The 21,158-nt window shown below is 29.5% G+C and overlaps 1 protein-coding gene across 1 annotated transcript; it reads right to left on the minus strand.

The window, feature by feature from the left end:
* Positions 1-13: 13 nt before the first annotated feature.
* LOC107162824 (nose resistant to fluoxetine protein 6-like) lies at positions 14-15,547 on the minus strand. The gene is made up of 12 exons (XM_089227771.1): positions 15,162-15,547; positions 9,707-9,927; positions 9,277-9,485; positions 6,867-6,961; positions 6,572-6,771; positions 5,677-5,840; positions 5,415-5,583; positions 4,419-4,754; positions 1,333-1,522; positions 1,035-1,177; positions 814-922; positions 14-733 (listed from the first exon to the last, which is right to left on the minus strand). The coding sequence occupies exons 1-12, from the start codon at positions 15,520-15,522 to the stop codon at positions 654-656; spliced, it is 2,277 nt and encodes a 758-aa protein (XP_089083897.1). The 5' UTR covers positions 15,523-15,547; the 3' UTR covers positions 14-653.
* Positions 15,548-21,158: the final 5,611 nt, after the last annotated feature.

Raw genomic sequence — 21,158 nt, forward strand, 5'->3', positions numbered from 1 at the left:
CTAATCTTATTAAGCCAATTACACATTTAAGTGACAGTTAAATATTTCTGTTGCAGTGATAAACTTATTTAAGGATAGTTAAATGTAGAATAAATATAGGTATAATATATCATACAATAATTGTGATGATTTATGATGTATTGAATATCTCCCTAAAAATATCAAATGTAGTGTATGGACTATTTACTAAAAAAAAAATGTTTATTGATTCAAATAATTTTTATTTGTACAACATTTTGTTTTTAAATAGTATAATTCAAAGCTAAATGTCACTAATGTGTGATTCCTTAGTCCCATAACCCCAAAAATCTTACTGTCCCATACCTCATATATTATATTTATTGTGCTTAATTGTATATATTTAAATCAAATATTTCTTTAGTGAGTGTAGGGAAACATTTCTTACAAATAAGTGGAAAATTATCAATTAAGATTAAAACATTTGTATAAATATATACACTGTATTCATTAAATTAATATTATACTATGCTTAATAGTCTTATGGTATGTATATCATAGTTTAATTGATAGTTAGAATATATATGATATAACTATATAAGTAGGTAAAATAAGACAGTATGAAATGAAAACGAGTAAGAACTAAGGAAGTACAGACACAAGTTAAAATCTAAAATATTATTGTTGTAAGTGGACTATGGAGCTGTTATTTGTTGAAATTTATCTGGATTGCTTATCTTTGTTGTCATGTCATTTACATAACAAGATTTATTACCTGAAAATTAAAATTTGGTTATTAGTAATAACTTATTATATTATTTAATTAAAATCAATAATATATGTTTGCATATAAACCTGGATTAAAGAAAATTTTTTCCAAGCCAATTATGGGCGATTCGTAGAGTAAAGTCAAACAGAAAGCCGCCAAAAACGATAGAGTGATATCTCCAAGTGACAACCACACCTACGATGACAATAATAATAATAATAATTTAAAGACGAAATTGAAACACCTTTAAGTGGAATATAATATAATAATAATGAGGTGGTATCAAATAGCCATCACTAATATTTACCAAGTTATAGATGGACGCGTGAAACGGTGTCCGAATGGAGCCGACTGTATACAACTGTAGTCCCCCGTGACACAAGAATGCGCAGTACGTTAACCGGCTCAGTGTTATTACCGGTTTCCAGCACAAAATGGGTTCGATAAAACCTGGATAAATAATATGAGCTCATTAGAAAACTAATAAATGCCTAGTAATCAACAACGTGTATGGCTACAGCTAAGATAATCTATGGACTGTGATTCAAAGTGACAATAGGTTTGCACTTTGCCTTGTAAACATCGTTTGTAGGTATTGTTTTTACCTCCGTTACCAGTGGACACTGCGATGATTGTCCAACTGACACCCGCTGCCCACGTGATGCGGTACAATGCACCGTACAAAGCGGCAACAAAAGCGTCGTACTTGTAGCTGGGCTTGTAAAACCACCAGGCCGAGAACAGTGTGCCGAATATGAGGACTATGGAAACGATCCAACTCGACCATACCACGTACTGATTGATAAACAGTACAAACAAAATATCATTTAATTATATTAAAACATTTAAAACTATTTCCATTTACCGCCGATAAGTGAACCTCGTATAATGTACACGTAAATAGTACTATAGTAGTATGTCTCTTATTGTAGAGTAAATGGGCACAGCAGTGTATTTACTCCATTTACGGGGGGGGGGGGGGATTTGGGGGATCAATCCCCCCTTGGTCTTTTTTTCTATTATTAAAGAATTTAACTATATATATCTAGACACTAAATCGTGTTTAATATTGTTATATGTAACATAATATGTTACTTTTATGTACATTCAATGGCTCATCCTCTCCCTATTATAACAATTCTTAAATACGCTACTGAATAGTGAATGGACATATTAATTATAAGGAATTAGGTGCACGTGCACCAGAATAATAATAATTATTGGTTGTAAGCTGAAAGTTTACATTCTTCACATTTTTGTAGTTCACATTAAGTAGGTAGCTAAATGGTTGGTCTGTCAAGAAAATGGATCTTTTTTGATTATTTTCTTCCGCACATAATCGGAATATTTTGAGTGCGTCCCGTTATTAATTTTTATCTTTTTCATAGCGAAGTGCGTCCTCAGTCCACAACTATAGGTATATTGCTATTTAAGATAGACTAATCGTCTAAAAAATTTTAAGATATAGGTCTGACGATCGAATATGATGGTACAAATGTTCAACTTTTTATACGTAATCATTTATTTTTACCAACTTCTATGGTTGACGATTGTGGTAACGATAATATATTACATTTTATCTTAAGATAATCTTTTTAGAATAAAAAATCTATTACAGTCAATAGAAAAACGAGACATATTTTTGTGTTACTGAAAAGTACCTATACCTACTATGTCCAATGAGAAAACGCACCGCGTGCCGACTAAATTTTGGTTTTTCTACGCATTCCCCACGCACACACCAGCCATAGCCCATAAGGGAACTAGTTTCGATAACCGGGTGACGTGAGGGGGGATGCGCTGATACGCAAAATCCGTGCGTTCTCTCGCTAGACAGACTGGACAGAGCTGAGTACTTTTTGACTTATTCACTTAAACATGCGTGCTATTAAATATTTTTCTTTAATATTTCTCATTTTACCGCTCGATGGTTTACCCACGCCCAGCCAGCTATTTTTTCGATACATTATATATACCTATAATATAATTATATGTACCTATTGTAGAAAACGTGACATCGACATTTTTGAAAAATTATTATTTAGTACCTACCTAATTATAAACATTTAAATGTTAGATGGCAGTAGTGATATCATATCTACTTGCTAGTAGGTATAGTACAAGAGCACTACGCAAAGTAATGGTGCTCTTCATAACCGCTCATAAAAACTTATAACTTTTAATATCTATAAGTTATAATTTATTTTAACTACTGTATCATTTGTTTAAAGTTGCTTAGAAAAAAATTCTGCTATGGGACAGGAAATTAAATACGTATGTTTAGTATTTAAACATGTAATAGTACACTTGATGATAAAAAATAGTAAATAATATTACCTTTTCAACAATAATGTTGTATTGTTATCAATTATAACAATCTAGGCGCCCTAGGTTAATCAAACATTTTTAGTGATAAAATTGTTATTCTATATATAGTAGGTATTATAGTATAGTTACATATTGATATGAAATTACGTTATTTGAAAGTACCTAAGCCCAGAATGACTTTGGCATGTTTTGTTTGCATCGACCAATTATTATAATTTTTTTCAATTTTTAATACTTTTATACGTTTATCTATGTCTTATATATTTTGAATTTTGCTACAAAATTTCATGTTCCAAATGGAGTAGATATAATATTAACATTAGGAAATGAAAACGAAATGCTAACAATAAAATAGTTATTGAATAATTTTTTACAAGATTTATCACAAGACAGCTTTTTAATATATGATTTAGTCTATTACTATGATTTCTATTATTTTTTTCCTCCAATATTGGCTAGCTGGAAAATTGTAATTATTTATGTCACTATAATAATAGGTTTTTATTTCTTATTAGTTTTTTTATGAGTATTTATATTGATATTAATATTGTAGATGTACAATATTCTAGTTCACGCTATTTCAATAATACAACATTCAGTATAGAATATTATTCAAGCAAGCTAAATTTAGTTAATTATTTATAAAAAAAAAAAAATGAACACACGTGTTTTTTAATAAATTAATTTGAACAAAAAAGTTAGAAAAAATTAACGAATTTATGACATTGGTTAAATTGTATGCTTATAGGCATGGATGCAACTAGGGAACTTGGAGGGGGTAGGGTTAAAATTGTATCAACAGCATAGACCCTGAAAATCTATATTTTAAACTAAAATAATGTAATTAAAAACTGGGTGGCTACAGATGAAACTATGGGGAAGGGCTAAGTTCCCCTCAATTGGACCTATGTGCTTATAAACTAGATCATATTTTGAATGAATAATTTCCAAGAAAGCACATCTGTTTTCGGTGGGAGTTCAATAAAATAGGTATAGTCGTAGGCATAGGAACCTACTACCTACAACAAATTCAAAGACGGACATCAGTGACGAAACAAATATAATACAACGTGCTAATTAATTTCGTCTAAACTGGAAGTTTTTTTTTTTTTTGTTACTGATTTGAGATAATTTTTAATTAGAATAAAATGTTCCTTTCTGCGAGTTATTTACGGCACCTAGTACCTACGCGTCTCGTTATAAATTCTACCATTCCTATAGGAATACATATATGTGGCAAGTAAAGATATTTAAGTATATTTGAAAACTACCACTAGTCCACTAATAGGGGTTCGTTACTTTTGTCAGTGTACCTATAAACAGAATACGTCATTATGAATCACGATTATAAATGGGTACGCACTTTGTTAATTTTGTAAGACGCGTTTTTCATCTTGTGCCGTACCAAGCCAGTCACCATGCCGATGTAGTACGGCGTGGCTCTCGTATGCGTTGGTATGTAAAGGCTACGAAATGTTTTGTTAGCGATGGGATTTCGAAGTGTCTTGATGTGCACCAACAGGAAGGCGTCCAGTTTGCCCGAATACGTGACAATGAAAGTAGTGAAAATCGACGCGGCCAGTATGAGTGCCAGCACAGAGTTTCCGATTTTCGGTTTGTGGTACAACAGACTGACGATGATCGGGGCTGTCAAGAACAAGTGCGTGTCGCATGCGATGTACCAAGACTGTATCATGCACTGCGCGTTGAAAGAGGTAAAAATTAATATTTCACACCCTAGGTCAATATATTGTACATAATAAATAATAATAAACATAAACATAAGAATATATTTATATTATTTCATATTTATATCGATATTACGTACAGGTGGTGATTGGGAGAAGTGAATTACCCCGTTGTAGCTGAATTGGTTCCCATTCGGCCGAATTGGAGACCGTTTAAATTTGTGACGTATCCCATTACAGGTCGAGTTGGTTCCCACTTTTCGTAGTAAGATGGTCAAGAACCCACATTTCCATCATTACCATCATTTTTACAGACTATAAGGACTGCCAACTTAGAAGTTATAATAAATAATATTATAATAATCGTTAAGAACTAATATAATAATTTATAAACGGAATTTTTTAATATTGTCGAGGTGATTATTTGAAGCAAACTTTTTAAAAATATTTATTTTTAATCATGTGAGTTCCTACTAACGTTGTCCATCATAAAATTTTTCAAATATGATTTTATTTCCAAGCAATTGGTTGAAATTGAAAATTTGAACTATTTTTTGTTCATATTAGTCATATTACAATTGGTCACAATTCACAGAACTGAACAGAAACGGGAACCAATTCAGCTTATCTAATAAAATACATTTTTAAATGGAAATCATTTCGGTACTAACCAATTTTTGAGGTTCAATATAGTTGTTTATGTAGAGTATGTTGGTCCACCAGCTTTCGTGGCACCTCTCCACTTCCAAGCCCACCTTCTCGTTCCACAGAGGTCCTGATCCTATTTTTATAAAAATCGTACAGTAAAATCCAATCACTATCGCGTAGACTGGTGTCAACCTATTAAGTAAATAATATTTTTGGTTAGTTTTTTCTACATTTTTCACTGTGTATTCCTTATTATTTCAATAACTATTGTTGTTAGGTACTTACCTCACGTAACGGTGTATATAAAAAAGCGGTATTCGAAAACCATTTGGGTTCTTCTGGATGTGTTCCAATAGTAAGTAACATGCAAGGAAACCACTTATTATGAAAAATGTATCCACTAGTATGGGTCCGTTAAGTATGATCATGGCTTCGAGTTTGCTATAAAACTAATCCAAAAGGCAAAAATCATGTATTAGTTTTACATAATTTATTTTTTCATGGTGCCCTTGTGGTAGACATATAGATGATGAAGTTATATCCATAGGATAATAGGTGTATCCTATGTACAGTGGTTCAGATAATTGTAATTTTTTCAGATCATTAGTAATTTTGGGGAATGTATATAATATGTATATTAGTCTTATTTTTTTAGCTACAGGAGCTTTATTGAAATTATTTGATGTATTCTGTAATTGAAATTTAAAAATAAAGAAAAATGCAATTTTCAAAATTAAATTTACTCTTTCAGCAGTATTTAATTTTTAATCTGGATAAGTGCACATTAAAATATTTGAAATTTCGAACATATATATTATTATTATTATTATCACTTTTTTAAGACACATGATAAATAATCTATCAAAACATCATATTTAGAATATTAGAACATAATTTATTATATTAATTCTAATTATGAACAATCCTTTCTAGTTTGTATTGTATTTGTTGGTATGTAAAACGACTGTAGAGTTCTATAAAATCTCGTAGATAGCACAATAGTGTACCATTATTACAATGTAAGATTGTAAGAACTTATATAGGTTATTTTATCATAAATATTAAATCATAATTTATTAATAAGTAAAATTTATATAAATTATATTATGTAAAGATAATGGTAATATACTAATATATATATAATATATATTATATTAATTATAACAAACAGTTTACTTACAAATTCTATAAAATTAGTGTTCATTATTGGCGAGCCTAAGGAGAACATAAAACGATGCCCTACAATAATGAAACACATAGATATAAATTTCAATCCATGAATGCATTCTAGGTTGTCTGAAGTCTTCGGAAAGGTAAGCAACTTGCGAACGTTTTTCGATAGTGACAATGATTGGAGTATGAGATGTTTTTTCGATTTTTCTGTAACATGGTTAATATATAACAGATATTCAACGTACTTGGTATCTATAATATATATACTATATATTTATAAATATTATTTTATAGGGACTTACCGGAAAACTGAAAATGCTCGAATGAAGACATTGAAGTAAACAAATCATAACAGGTACTCGTGCCAATGAAAATTAAGGAGAATCCAATTATTGACCTAAACAAATAAAACAATCTTTGTAAAATTAAAGTAAAATATATTCGTATTTGTACTATAATATTGTCATCTAATCCCTTCATATTATTTTATTTAGCATATATAAAATTAATTTGTCATTATATTAGTTCCATATTAGATTTTCACGAATAATCCCCTGCACAATATTATCCACGCATGTTAATAATAAATACAAAATTGACACGTGCGTTAAATGTTAATGCATATCAGACTGAAAACGATTGCGCGTATGGTTTACCAGCCGATTAGAGGATATTTCAGTGTTTTTAAACGAGCTAAAATAAAAAATAACAGTAGCGTAATTATTGTAGTAGCGCACAAAATCGCAGCCGCAACGATCGTGTTTAATATTATTAATTGTTGAGATGGTGAGTTTTTTCTGTTTAGTTGGCTGCATGGTTAATAGTTAATAAAGATTAACTTGAGCTAATGTGTACTTAATAGCAATTAATAATTATTTTAACACGATTGATAAGGTCCGGAAATTAACGACTTTGCATTTTTTTTTTGTGTTATAAGACAATTTTTTATACCTTGAAAGACATAGGTACATAAGCGATGATCAAGAAAAGTATTATGAGTTAATAGCTGCGTTAACTTATCAGCTATTCATCATTTTTGCAGAGGCTGTAATAAATATATTGCATTTACACAGCACAGTCTTGCAGAACGGAACGGAAAACCATGGCAGCTGATTCAGTGTAAAGGTGGAAATTTGGTAATTATGTTCTTAGGCGATTGAAAACGGTGATTTTCCGTTACAACACGTCGAATATATTATGAGTATAGATGTACTTTGCGTTAATATTTCCATAACACCGATCGATCTATAATGATACGTTTTACATAGAGATCATCAAAACAGATTTAAATTTATTTTAAATTTTACTTAGAAATTAGAATTGACTTTCCCACATTTTCGTTTCTCTTTCCTTAAGCTTATCAACCAATAAATTATGTAGTTTAGATTCTTAGTGGAGCGTGGAATGTATTGATTTTACCATGATGTGTGTTTTTATTTTATTCTATTTTTTTTTTGTGTCTGTATTCATGTTTTGGGACAGTAAAAATGCTTCGATTTTCGACTTCAGTACCTTGATATATCAGAAAGTGAATCTAGTTGGTACTTTGTGGGGTATAAAGTAAAAAATTCTCAATGTTTTTCTAAATAATCGGATAAAAAAACCAAAAATTAAGTAATAAACTGGAATTTATTACGCACAATCAGTTTTTGACAAAATCGATTTTGGTTTTTGATGTAACTTTAAAACGAATGACCATAGATACATGGAATTTTTACCGAATTTTTATATAAGTATATTCTATCCACCATGCAATTTTAAACTTAAGTAAAATATATCACTTAAGTTGAACTATTTATAGGCATATGCAATTTTCGATCATTATTAGTTTAAAAAAAAATTAATATCGATAAAAATTAATTTGATGGGTAGAAAAGCTTAAAAATTTAATACAAGGCTCCTAACATATTGTTACAATAGCAGTTTAAAAATAAAAGAAATTCATAGTTGTTTTTATAAGCATTCAAAGTTTGAATTTCGACAACATACGTAAAAATCACGAAAATTATTTTATGCTAGAAATTCATAAAATAATTTCCTTTTATATCTGAGATTTAATAATTTTTAATAATCTATAATAGATCCTAGACAGATAAACCATCTCCGCTCAAAATCGTTTTTCGTATACAATGAAAGAATATTATTGGATTCAAATTTAATTCCATCCATTACAGTAACCCACTTGTAACCTACTACACAGCAGAGTGACATCCACGACTTATTCGCTTCTTTTTTTTTAAATTTGAAAGTTCCAAATTGTCAAATTAATTTTAGTGTAACATCCGACTAGATCAAATTTGCAGAAAAGTCACAAAAAATCCAGATCTCTTATTAAAATTCTTATTGCATTGATTGAACATTGAATATAAAACGTTTAACTTCCTATATTACAATCTTGTATAAACGAAGGTGATAAATTGCCATTTGCCACTTAATACGATCGGTGTACAAAAAAAAAGTATACAGATAATAAATAATAATGTATATAATATATCAATGAATATACATGTGTACAAGTGGTACGTCATTTAAGAGAGACAATATTTTGTATTTCTCCAATAATACTGCAGTGTTCTAAAGTTGTGTAAAAATAACTACCTACACATTCGATGATCGAATTCTGTCAAATATCCTTTCATGGAAGCTCTCGTTGCATTAAAAACACAATATTTTAATGGTATTATAATGCAATATTTTGTGAATAGTACGTACAAAAATGTATAATCTCCCCAGGTCCACTGTAATGCAGTATTCGTCTGACACTTGACGGTCCCGACGTTGGTCGTTATTTTTTTCTGAGGAATATCCCGTAGGATACCTTCCATATGTTTCGACACGTCTACACTACTGCATGTGTGTGGTACACAATAAGCCATGTAAATTCTGTTCCTCATACTTTTGTTCGGGTCGAATGCTAATTCCTGAAAAGATCACGGAAAAAGGCCGTTATAATAATTTGTTTAAGTGATTTAAAACTGTGTATGTAGTATATTGTACGAAAAAAATCGTATCATTAATATTAACCAGGCACGCAATTAAAACCGAATTCGTTGTTTAATATTGAATAATTTTTTTATTTTGAATACCAACATTTTATCCTCTCGTTAAAGAAAAAATATAAACATTTGATATCTCGACTTGCCTGCAGTGTATCCCACGAGGATTCATTAAAAACGTGTTTACATGATCTGAATTCGGAATGACCAATGGGATTTATTTCGATTTCTACCAGACAGTATTGTCCTTGTATATAATCATCGCGTTCAAATACTTCGACGTCGACGCACTCGTCAAAGTTTCCAAGATTGTACGTAGATCCGTCAAACCAACCACTCGGTAGAAATTTAGCAGATGCGTCAAACACTAAAGTAACATAATCAAATAATAAACACGGTATATAGATATATAAAATAATTACTACTACGTTTTGTTTATGTAGTTAGGTTTACTTAACACCACATAATAATGTACAGTATTTCATAGTCTTTTGTTTCACAATGAAAATTATTAGTCGTGATTCGTGAGTTTGTGATACTAAGTTCCGTGGTAGTTGACGGTTGTATTTGTATATCATAGTAAGTATACCTATACACTAATATAGACTCAAATATTAATAATATTATACGGTTTAATGCACAGATTAACGAATACAGTTTATTTATTTATTTTATTATGTTTTTATTACAATGCAACCATTAATATATTCTTATAAAATGTTAATGTACACAAATTCGTTTAGTATTGAATTATATCGATTTAGTTTTATTTATTATTACTCGATTTATTTTTTAGATGAGCTTATAATATATTATTTCTTTGTGAAAAAAATAATAACTAATGTGATCATAATGTATAGAAATCCAATATCGACATGACACATTCTTCTGTCATTTACCGATATAGGCGCAATCAAATATTTTTTTAGCGAACAGTCTGTTATCTATGGTAGGCCCGGTATTGCATTTAGAGGGGTGATGAGGGTTATATATCATCCCCCGGAACCTGTTTTTTTTACTCGTGTGAAATTAAATATTATTTTGAAACTCGACAACTGTCAATTTTATTATTATGTTACCATAGTGATTTTTTTGCAGGTATATATAACACTACAATCTATATCTATATTTTGCATTATCCAATAGATACACATGCCTACATTGGCTATTTATGGTTATATATTCTGATTTCTGAATTGCATGAATCATAATATAATAATATTAATCGTGTGGCTTGGTGAGGCGCGGTCGTACGCTCAATCTGCGGAAACGCACTGAGCGTACGTACCGGCCGCAGTTGCTAGCTCCCGGATGGGTGACCACCCGGGATTTTTAGCAACATATCCTTGCCACACTTACACAAACACGTGTTACAACCCTACCCAATTAAAAACCTACAAACAAACATACAAAAATAATCCCTACCGTACCACCCCACGCCCAATGGCCTATGTTGCCGCGGGTTCTCCTTACAAAAAAAAAAAAAAAAAAAAATATTAATCGTGTAACATAATCTGAATAGTTTCATAATACATGATTTTTTTGTAGAAGAAAATCCCTTTAGTATTTTTTCACTAATTATTTACTACCTATTATGTAGACTATCTATATGAACATAAAAACCAAATATCACTCACTCAAATCTTAACTTTCATCTTAAAAAATAGAAAATGTACGAATTTTAAATAGCTAGTGAATCTTCTAATACTTATTCTATGTAAATGTAAAATTAGAAAGAATTTTCCGAAATTTGCATTTTAAAGAGGTGTAATGGTGCGCAAACAAGGATTTTAAGACTCACGTTAAAAATTGGAATTCTTTTTTGTTAATCCATTGTCATTGGTTACAGATTATAATTCTAAATTATAATAGAAGAAATTTTTATTTATTTTTATATAAATGATTGCCATCATGTGGGAAGGTTAATGATGAGGTAAATGCTTGCATCAAATTATCACGCTTATGTCCACGAATAAACCAATTAAAACAATTATTATGAAAGCTTATTTAGAAAATGATACTACTATTATGTTTGACTCAAAAACGATTTTACCGATTAAAACGAATATTTCAGAGATTTTTCTTAGAGTTATCAGGAAAATTAAGAGAGTAATATGGGCCACGTTTCTAAAATATTCCAAGAGCTATAAAATCTGAACTGAGGTACACCAATATATACTGTATTAATTGATTATTTTTTCTCGGGCAAAGTCAGGTTATATAGCTATATCAAAAACCACCTGTCAAGCGATGGCACATCGTATCCAAGCCACCTAAGCTAGGTTAAGTAAAAACAAGAAACTTTATGGTAAATTTTTAAATTTAATAGTTAGAAATTATACACTTACGTACCCACCTCACATTTTACAGGGTTCGTATTACACCACTTGTGGATTGCCTGCCTATCTGATAAAGTGATAATATACTGCGAGTAAGCAAGTCTCATGGGCCTCCTATTTGACACTGCCAAAGCCAAAGCCGGGAGGGGTATGACTATAGTCATATATATATATATATAATATAAACAAACGTGCCCTGATTGACTCACTGATTGATCAAAGAGTCTAAACAATAATAGCTATTGAGACTTGAAATGTTCACGGTTACCTTTGCACCACCGTATAGGTGTGCAATAAAAATGAAATTCATGATAGTCGATGGAAATCGAAATGTTTTTTTGCTTTTTAAGAATTGTTATTATTTTTTTATTGATTATAATAGAAATAGTAGACAATTTTTTTATTATGTATACTGAATAAAATCACTAATTGAACAAATTTTGAATCATATTACATAATATAATTGGTAATTTTAACGGACAGTGATATATGTAGTATAACACATTTTGATGTACATAATTTTTTAATTTAACCTCTCACATTCACAATATTAGTGTACGCAACTGACATTCTTTGTTATGAGCAACTTAGAGCAACTTAGAGCAAAATTATTGAGTTATTGTATTATTGCTTATCGTCTTGGTAATTATTCTAGTATGATGGATATTATATAAGTTGCCAAATTGAAATATTGCAGTAGGTTCACTACTGATGAACAGAAAACCGAAAATACGACTGACAAAGTGGTCGTAAAGATGGTCAGACGTAATGTGACGAGTCTATTGGTAAACGGAATTGCTGTGTATTAATAATTGTCGAAGCAATATAACGCGTGGCAAAAATCTGGGTCGCCGGAAATTACTTGAAGTTGAAAAAGTTGAAAAGTCAAAAAGGACGAAAAACTATAAGTCTAATCTGTACGTACTATAGTGGTATAAATATGTTTTCCCCCCATCTCTCAGACATCACCAATCATCAACGAGGTTAGTAATAATTAAAAAGTATTTATCAAGCAGCATTGTACTGTATTTTTAATTATTATATTTCGACCATTGTTATATTATTAATCAAGAATAGTTGATCTAACTATGGAAAATATTATTATAAAATGTATGTATAAATAATAATATAAATAATTATCATCTATCACCGCAACGTCACCTGCCACGGAATCCTATCGACGCCAACATTTGTTGTTGTTGTTATTGTTACCTATAACTTATAAGTAATAAGTTACAATTATTCTAAATAAATTAGAGAGTATAGTCCTTTTGACCTCCAAAAATTATTTATAAGTTTAACTATGTATAAAATAAATCATTTGGAAAAATTTATTTTAATAATACTCAACACTGGTATTCATTAAATTATTATAACATGTGAACCTGTATTCTAACAGCTTCGCGTAAATTGAAGTGATATGACATGAATTGTTTTTCTAATATCAAAATATCAAACTGAATGCATAGATATCAGTGATATCACCAGCGTCGTTTCATTTTTGAAAGTCTTAGATGAGGCACTAGGTCATCACAAATCACAATTAATGATAATTGTATGTAGGTACCTATATATATATATATATATCTTATTAATTGCACAAATAATCACATAATATGTACAAGACTATAAAATACAAGTTTTTGATTCTATAATAGTTAACTAAATAATCACTAAGCTCATGCTCTTAGTGTATTTTAGATTCTTTCATAAAAACTTATAGGTAAATAGTAAAATATATAGTTTGTAATGGCGTTCCTGGGATTTTTCAAGTGAGGGGTGGTAGCTGAACAAAGTAAAACAGAATTTAATATCTGTTGCCTTATACTAGGTCGTTTTCACTATATCCCTTAACCGTAATAACTTAGACGAATAGTTTATATAACACTTAAAATGTTACCTATTTGCATATTGTAGGTTGTAATTCATAGGTGGTGATTACTAATTAGGGGGCCAGTGATAATATTTGAAAAAAATAGGTAATTCAATATTTTCAAAGCCCTCACTTCTTATTTTGTAAAAGAAAGATTTAAGCCCTCCTAAAATTCAATCATATCTCCGACTTTGTTGTAATTCAATAACACAAAATAAATATCTACTACCCATAGAAAATTTTAAGAGAAGGCATGATTCATTTTTTTTTTCATTTTTTTCATTTAAGATTAATAAATATGGTTCTTGAATAACAATTATGCTTAACTTTTGCTCTTATGATATCAAAATAATTATATTACAATACATGCCTCATTATGTTAGGTATATAACGAAATTGTTTATATTTATTTTTTGATTTTTCAATTTAAAAAAAAAATTTTAATTTCAATTCATATTTCAAATTGTAGATTTTGTAACAATTTTCCACAGCCTTTCGCGTGCTAGTGAGTATAGTTATAATAATTATGTTGTTGCTGGTTGATATTTTCAACATTTTGAAAATAAACAATAATATTTATGATATTATGCTTATGACATGCCACTCACAAGAGATTATATTTGTTTAGTTTTCTCGCAGTATTTATTTATATATTATATGTAACCAAAGTTTATAATGATATGATTATTATATTATTATTTCATTAATCGACAGTTATTTCTAAAACAGTTAAAATTAATAATGTATTTTTAGTTGATATTGCATATTATGCCTTTATTAATATTTGAAATGTTTTTATTCCAGAGATGAGACGATTCTAGTCAAAGTTAATAATTAGTGAATCAAAAAATTGAACTCAATAGAATCTTACTTATAAATAGTTTAAAAATAACATAACAAATCGTTCTGATATTACACGTTTTCATCCTCTAATATCGTAATTGATAGAATATCATGGTTGTTTATTTATTTTGGGAGGGGTAGTGAGAGGGGCTAAGTTTTCGCTAGTCCCCCCCTTAAGATTGATCTCCGAATATGAGCGAAATAGGTAAGGACTCTATTTTCATTTTTGCTCCCCGTTCCTTTTACCCTATATTTATGACACTTTTGAATAACTTTTGTTCAATACTAAAATAGTATAAATTTATAGTATTAAATACTGCATAATATGCAAAATGAAACGGCGGCAAATTGCTTAATCCGCCACTGCTGCATATCCAAAATTATATCGCGTTGACGTAGACACACCATATAATATTATTATTATTTATTATCGTTGAAATAGATTATAATAAGCATAGGCAATGTATATGAATATTATGTATATAATATAACATTATGCTTATAGTAATTTTAAGTCTTAGTTTATTTAAGCGTTTTGTGGCTCACTTTTTGTCGCCCAAAGTTGAAAGTCGTCGAGTTGCGTCAGATACATGACAGTGTGCTTGTAGCATTGCGTGTGGACATCGGCCGATGTGACGAATGGCAGGAACTTGGACACGATGTTCGAAGTGCGCTCCAGAAATCGTTGCACGTCCGTCAGGTTTCCATCGTCCGCGGCCTGGATAGCGAAGCTGCTGTCGCCCGGAAGTTCGTCCGACCGGAAGTAGTGGTCTTGATGTTCGTATGGTGGGTAGTTCGTGGCTGATGTCGCCGCCAGACAGTAGTTACAGTCGTCGTGAGATCCGAACAATGCGGCGATGATCATCAGACGGCACGTTATCACATTAGTGCAGCGGCTCTTCGACATTTTCCGTGGAACGATTGTTACAGCATTACGGCAGACGTTGCGCGTCGTTCGGTACTGATTTCGGGAAAAGAAACAGAATAAAAGTAAACCGTCAAAAGTCTATAACTCTAATGAGAAGTTATGATATTTCGTTTTTGTGAAACAATAACAAGGAACCGAATTCGGATTTGTTTGGACTGCGTCGTAAAACAAACACCTGTGCAAAAAAAAACGCACGTAGTAGAAATAATACCAGCCAGGAGTGTGTAATTAAAAAATATATATTAATCATCCGGTCGTGCTGTATACCTGCAGTGCTGCGGAGGGACTGTCGTGGAGGTAATTGAACTGTCCGGCAGTAAATATAATAATATATATGTATATACGTGCATGCTGGCGGTGTACGACAAATTGCAGTTATATGCTTTATGTATAATATTTTAATATAACCATATACGTGTGTGGAAAAGTTGTGCCGAAGTTTAATATTGTCTTGAAATTTCGTATTGGTTGTGATGTATAATATTATAAAAATTATAATATAGCATGTTGCACGTACTTATATATATATAATATTATGATAATTATCTGCGAGTATATATATTGTATTAAGCAGAGTTTGAAAAGCAGGAAAATTATTTGAATTAATGGAATAGGTATCTATCTATCTATATATATGTATTATATACGCGTATAAAGTAATTTTACTTCTAAGTTGTTCGTAACAATGTTAATTACTGTTAATAAATTTTCACAAAAGTGTAACAACTAACAATGTTATTCGCATATATAAGTTGCTAACTTTGAATTTACTTTGTTAAATTAAATATAGAATTTATGTTTTGCCGATGAGACTGCTTCGGTTTATTTGCAGTATATTTTAATACCTAGTAAGCTCATGACATTGATTCAATTCTGCTGCTAAACGCTTAAGTATCAAACATTTTTGAAATTTTTCTTATCTTAATTTAATTAATTTTTTTAATTTGAGGTACTCAATTTTCATAAAGAGGCGGTGATTCAAATTTTAATGGTAGGTATACTTACAGATTTTCTTTTTAGTTCACATTTTCATTTTAGTAAATTATAAATTATTTCTGTAAAACCGTTAAGTTATGAATACATATTATTGATGTCAATCACCATAGAGGAGAATATATATGTTTTATTTAGTGAACGACTGCAGAGTTAATTTTAAAAGTTTAAACCTTTATAATAGGACTGTAGGAGATGATTTATATTCGGTGAATCATATATGGATAGTTCACGTGTAGTTCTCAAAAGCACAAACAAACACATTAAAATTTCGTTTGGGTTTTGAAAATCCCCATATTATAGGTATAATATTGTGAATCCGTATTACATATATAAGTACTGACTATGGGGGTCTGAATTTCTAAGGTATATATTTTCTGGGTGCTATATGCGTTTAATGTGTAAAAATATATTCCTTGTATTCCATTAAATACCTACACACACACTCGACTAACACGGGTTGTTGGATAAATTTACTTTCAAGTTATAATATCGATTACGCTTGTCTTAATATTATTGGTGCTTGAAGCAGAAAAAATAACAGAATGAAATAACGTCGAAATTTTTGAGAAACGATAAGCGAGGACGTTTTTATACATTTGGTGTGAACTTATTTGTTGTATGTATTATGTTTAATGTTCATAAATTTAAAATAGGTAAATTTACCTGCAGGGACATGGAATAAATAATTTGATAATAAGTACTTAAACAAAAACACATTTTAAATAAGTTTTTTAAATGATGTTTATTAGGTTCAATTCAAAAAATGTTTGTTAATTAGGTACTTGCTTAGGGTTATTTGATTAGGTAGTTAAAGGAATACTTGATTTGTAGTAGAGTCTGTATCGTCTAACTCCTATACTTCGTATTTGCATCAATGACCATCGCTCTATAGTTTATATAATAACATTGTGTACCGTATCCGGCGGAAGACACAGGCAACACAGGCGGCATTTCTTCGGCAGACAGTGCCTAGGGTAATATGTTTATATACTTCTTAAACTATAAAGAACGAAAGGTCTGCAAATTTTGATTTTTCCTATGTATACATTTTGTCTATGGCCGTATCAAACGTACTTTGATTTGAACTACTTATATAAATTGAAGATAATTAACATTGATAATCTGTTATATTATTATATATTAGGTATGAAAACGATTTTAATTTTTAACAATTCTTATCCATTGTTATTCGCAATTATTTATCCCTTGTCCAATTTATTTTAACATATTGTAGATTGTAGACTTTGAATTCCAATTTTCTATACTGCCTACAGCTAAATCGATTTCCCTCGAGTATCTTATCTTATTCATGATTATATATCAGATGTACATTTATGCATAGTTTGAAACTTAGAAAGTTTTTGAATTTTTGTTTTTTGTTGGTTTTTTTTTTAACAATATGTCTATTGCATAAAATATATAGAATGTTTCTGAAAATTATATGTGCTATTGTCACTAAAAATATTTATTATATTAAAGTGTTCGATGTATTTTGGAACGGGAAATGTAACAACTGTCAACAAAAATATTAATTTACACTAGTAATTATTGCTTCATTGCTATATTATTTTATTTAGTGCGATAGCGTAACATAAAATTTTCCGATAAATTACATGAGTCAATTAAAAACCAGTTATTAAACAAATGCATTATTCTAAAGATAGCTATATTGTTTTTTTGGAACATTATTAAGTCACAATTATTAGTAATTTGTTTATAAAAAATCATAAGATCCTCCTTTTCTTTTTTTAAATAGGTATATAATGATTTGTTTTTCATTTTACATTTATAATATTTATATTTAAATTCCAATTGTTATTTTACATACCATAATTATATGTCATATAGGCTATAGCTACTATTTAAATATAATAGTGTACCTATGACATAGTTGTATAAATATGACTAATAAATAGTTGGTAAATAATAATCTAAATATAATATATGATATTTGTAGAAGTACCTACGTACCATTTGTTATTACGCCCTAACCAGCTAAATTAACTTTACATACACTGGAAAAGACATAGATTTTGAAATTGAAGCATTATTTCACCATAAACATTACATTTTTTTTTTTTTTTGTTATGCGAAGAAGAATTTCCAAGATTATTCCAAATTTCCTATAGAGAACTTAAGGCATCATTAAACTACAATTCTGTAAAAAAAAATTGTAAAAATATGGATTTGAACTACTATAGGGGATTGAAGAAAGTTTTCATACTTATAAACTTGTTTTATGTATTAATATGTAGAAGTAGTGTATTTTGACCTGCCAAACTGAGTTTTACCTTTCATAAATACGCTGATTAATAGTATGTAAAATAAAAGATTCACTAAGCTCATCCAAGAGGAAATAGTTAAGGCTAGAAAAAAATGTTTAAAAATCCAATTTGTGTATGGATCTCCGGTTATATTGGTATACCGGGATATGAAATAGTCGATCAAGAAGCCTATAATACTCTATCGCCTCAATATCAACCACAACTATAAATTTAATTTTATTCACTGACACGAGAAATGAAATAAACTCAATCATATATAATAAATGGCATTCTCAATGGCCAACTTAACACTCAACTATACAAATTTAAAAACAATACCAACTTATGGAAAAATCCCGAAATCAATCGAATAAAAGAAACTATAACGAACCGACTTGGAATTGGCCACACACACCTACTGCACAGCTACTTGATGATGAGTAAAGACAAACTTCCATTGTGCCACATATGCAGCGTCCTTCTAACGGTCAACCACATAATCACCGAAAGTCATCAACATAACCAGGATCGTAACCATTTCACATCTCTGGACAAATTTGCCAAGCACTAGGATCAAATCCATATGGCATAAAAACATTTTATTTTTTTTTTTAAATATAGAATTGTATAATTTAATTTAATTAAAAAAATTTTAATAACACAATCTTATACTTATATGACATAGTTGTCAATGTATTTTTGTTCAGTAAATAAAAGTATTTTGACTTCTTATTGTGTACACATAAATAAAAGAATAAATACATATCATTATTCATTGTCAAATCAATACATTCATCGCTCCACTCAAAATCTAAAACAAAATGATTATTGATTATAAATTAGTGTAGGTACAATACAGTAGATACCTATCCTAATAATTAATTGATTGGATAACGGATTATATTATAATGTAATGAAGTATGTACTTTTTTTTAAACATGAAATAGTTATTCAAATACTTATCTAAATATACAAGTTGCGTTATTATTTTAGATATGAATTTGATACAGCCGATTCGGATTAAATTCTGTTCTATTATACTATACAAATATATAATTATTTTCTCTCTGGCGTTGTGGCAACGGACGTATTCGGCCGTAATTCATTGAAAATCGATTATCACCAGTATGAAAAGTTATAAAACATCACGTAAAATGTCCGATTGTCTGTGAGGTTCTTGTCATGTTTCTGTCTGACGTTGCAAAACTAATCGACATTTCACACACTTATCAATTAGTAATACATACTATACCTACTAATATTAAAAATATAATATTATGATCAGGGGCGTTTTTAAGGTTGTAAAACAGGGGGGGGGCTAAATCCCTTTGAAAATTATATACAAAATTTTTACTTTTATATTTATAACCTATATTTGTTTTATATAGGTTATTATTAGATATCTTTTTGGTTTTTTAATTACAATATTAACAAAAAATATACATATACAATAGTAATATTTTTTCATTAGATAAAAATCATGGTCAGCCACTGAAATAGATATAATAATAATAATAATTTCATTATTACGGAAATAAATTCCAATTATGTAAAGTATAATATAATGATAGTATTAATAGATTTAATTTATTTTGTGGTATGGGTCACGTGTGTAGGTACATACGTTTAAGTGTTTAACAATTAATATATAGAGCAAAAATAAAAACAAAAGGATACAACGAAAGATAACATATTAATATGTATTATTATAAATACTACATAACTATGTATCTAGCATTAAAAGTATATAAATATAATATAATATGATATGATTGATATAAATAACATAGATAATTGTGAAGGAAAAAAAATATATATATAAATAAATAAATAGATAAAAAATAACTAATAAGAAACAAGATTATAAGTTAAGTAGATCAAATATTTGACAAATCTATCTCAGTGCGGCCAGCTAAGATTTCTTTATATGCCAAATCGTAGAACAGTAGTACGTGCGAAGCTCGGAACGCAAATGCGTCTTAATAAGAACATACTTATATATACTTAGCCATGGTTTTAGATAACTGATAATATTTATTCTATTTTATTCTTTTTAATTGAAATATTATTGTGTTGGCTACCACTGGAGTTATTACACTAGTTAAAATTTGCAGAATATAAATACATTTTTTGGTATAACTAAAATTGATTGGGGAGCTATTCTAGCAACTTGGGGGGGGGGCTTAGCCCCCTAGCCACCCTTAAATACGCCCCTGATTATGATATATTCTAATAATATAGCTTATAAATATTGCACGTGACTAATTTCATGTATACAAAAATATAACACAACTACGTTATTATTTTTTAACGGTGACTGATCGACTAATTTAGGTACCTAGGTACAACATTATA

The sequence above is a fragment of the Diuraphis noxia genome, unplaced genomic scaffold (genome assembly GCF_037042655.1).
Source record: "Diuraphis noxia isolate RWA-SAM2 unplaced genomic scaffold, SU_Dnox_SAM2 contig0004, whole genome shotgun sequence".
In the NCBI taxonomy this organism is placed as follows: Eukaryota; Metazoa; Arthropoda; class Insecta; order Hemiptera; family Aphididae; genus Diuraphis; species Diuraphis noxia.

Coding starts and splice junctions, on each gene's coding strand:
- LOC107162824 (XM_089227771.1), bottom strand. CDS start 15,522: ATGTCGAAGAGCCGCTGCACTAATGTGATAACGTGCCGTCTGATGATC. Junction 9,486..9,706: donor CCTCGTGGGATACACTGCAG/GCAAGTCGAGAT, acceptor TGATCTTTTCAG/GAATTAGCATTCGACCCGAA. Junction 734..813: donor AAAAATTTTCTTTAATCCAG/GTTTATATGCAA, acceptor TTTAATTTTCAG/GTAATAAATCTTGTTATGTA.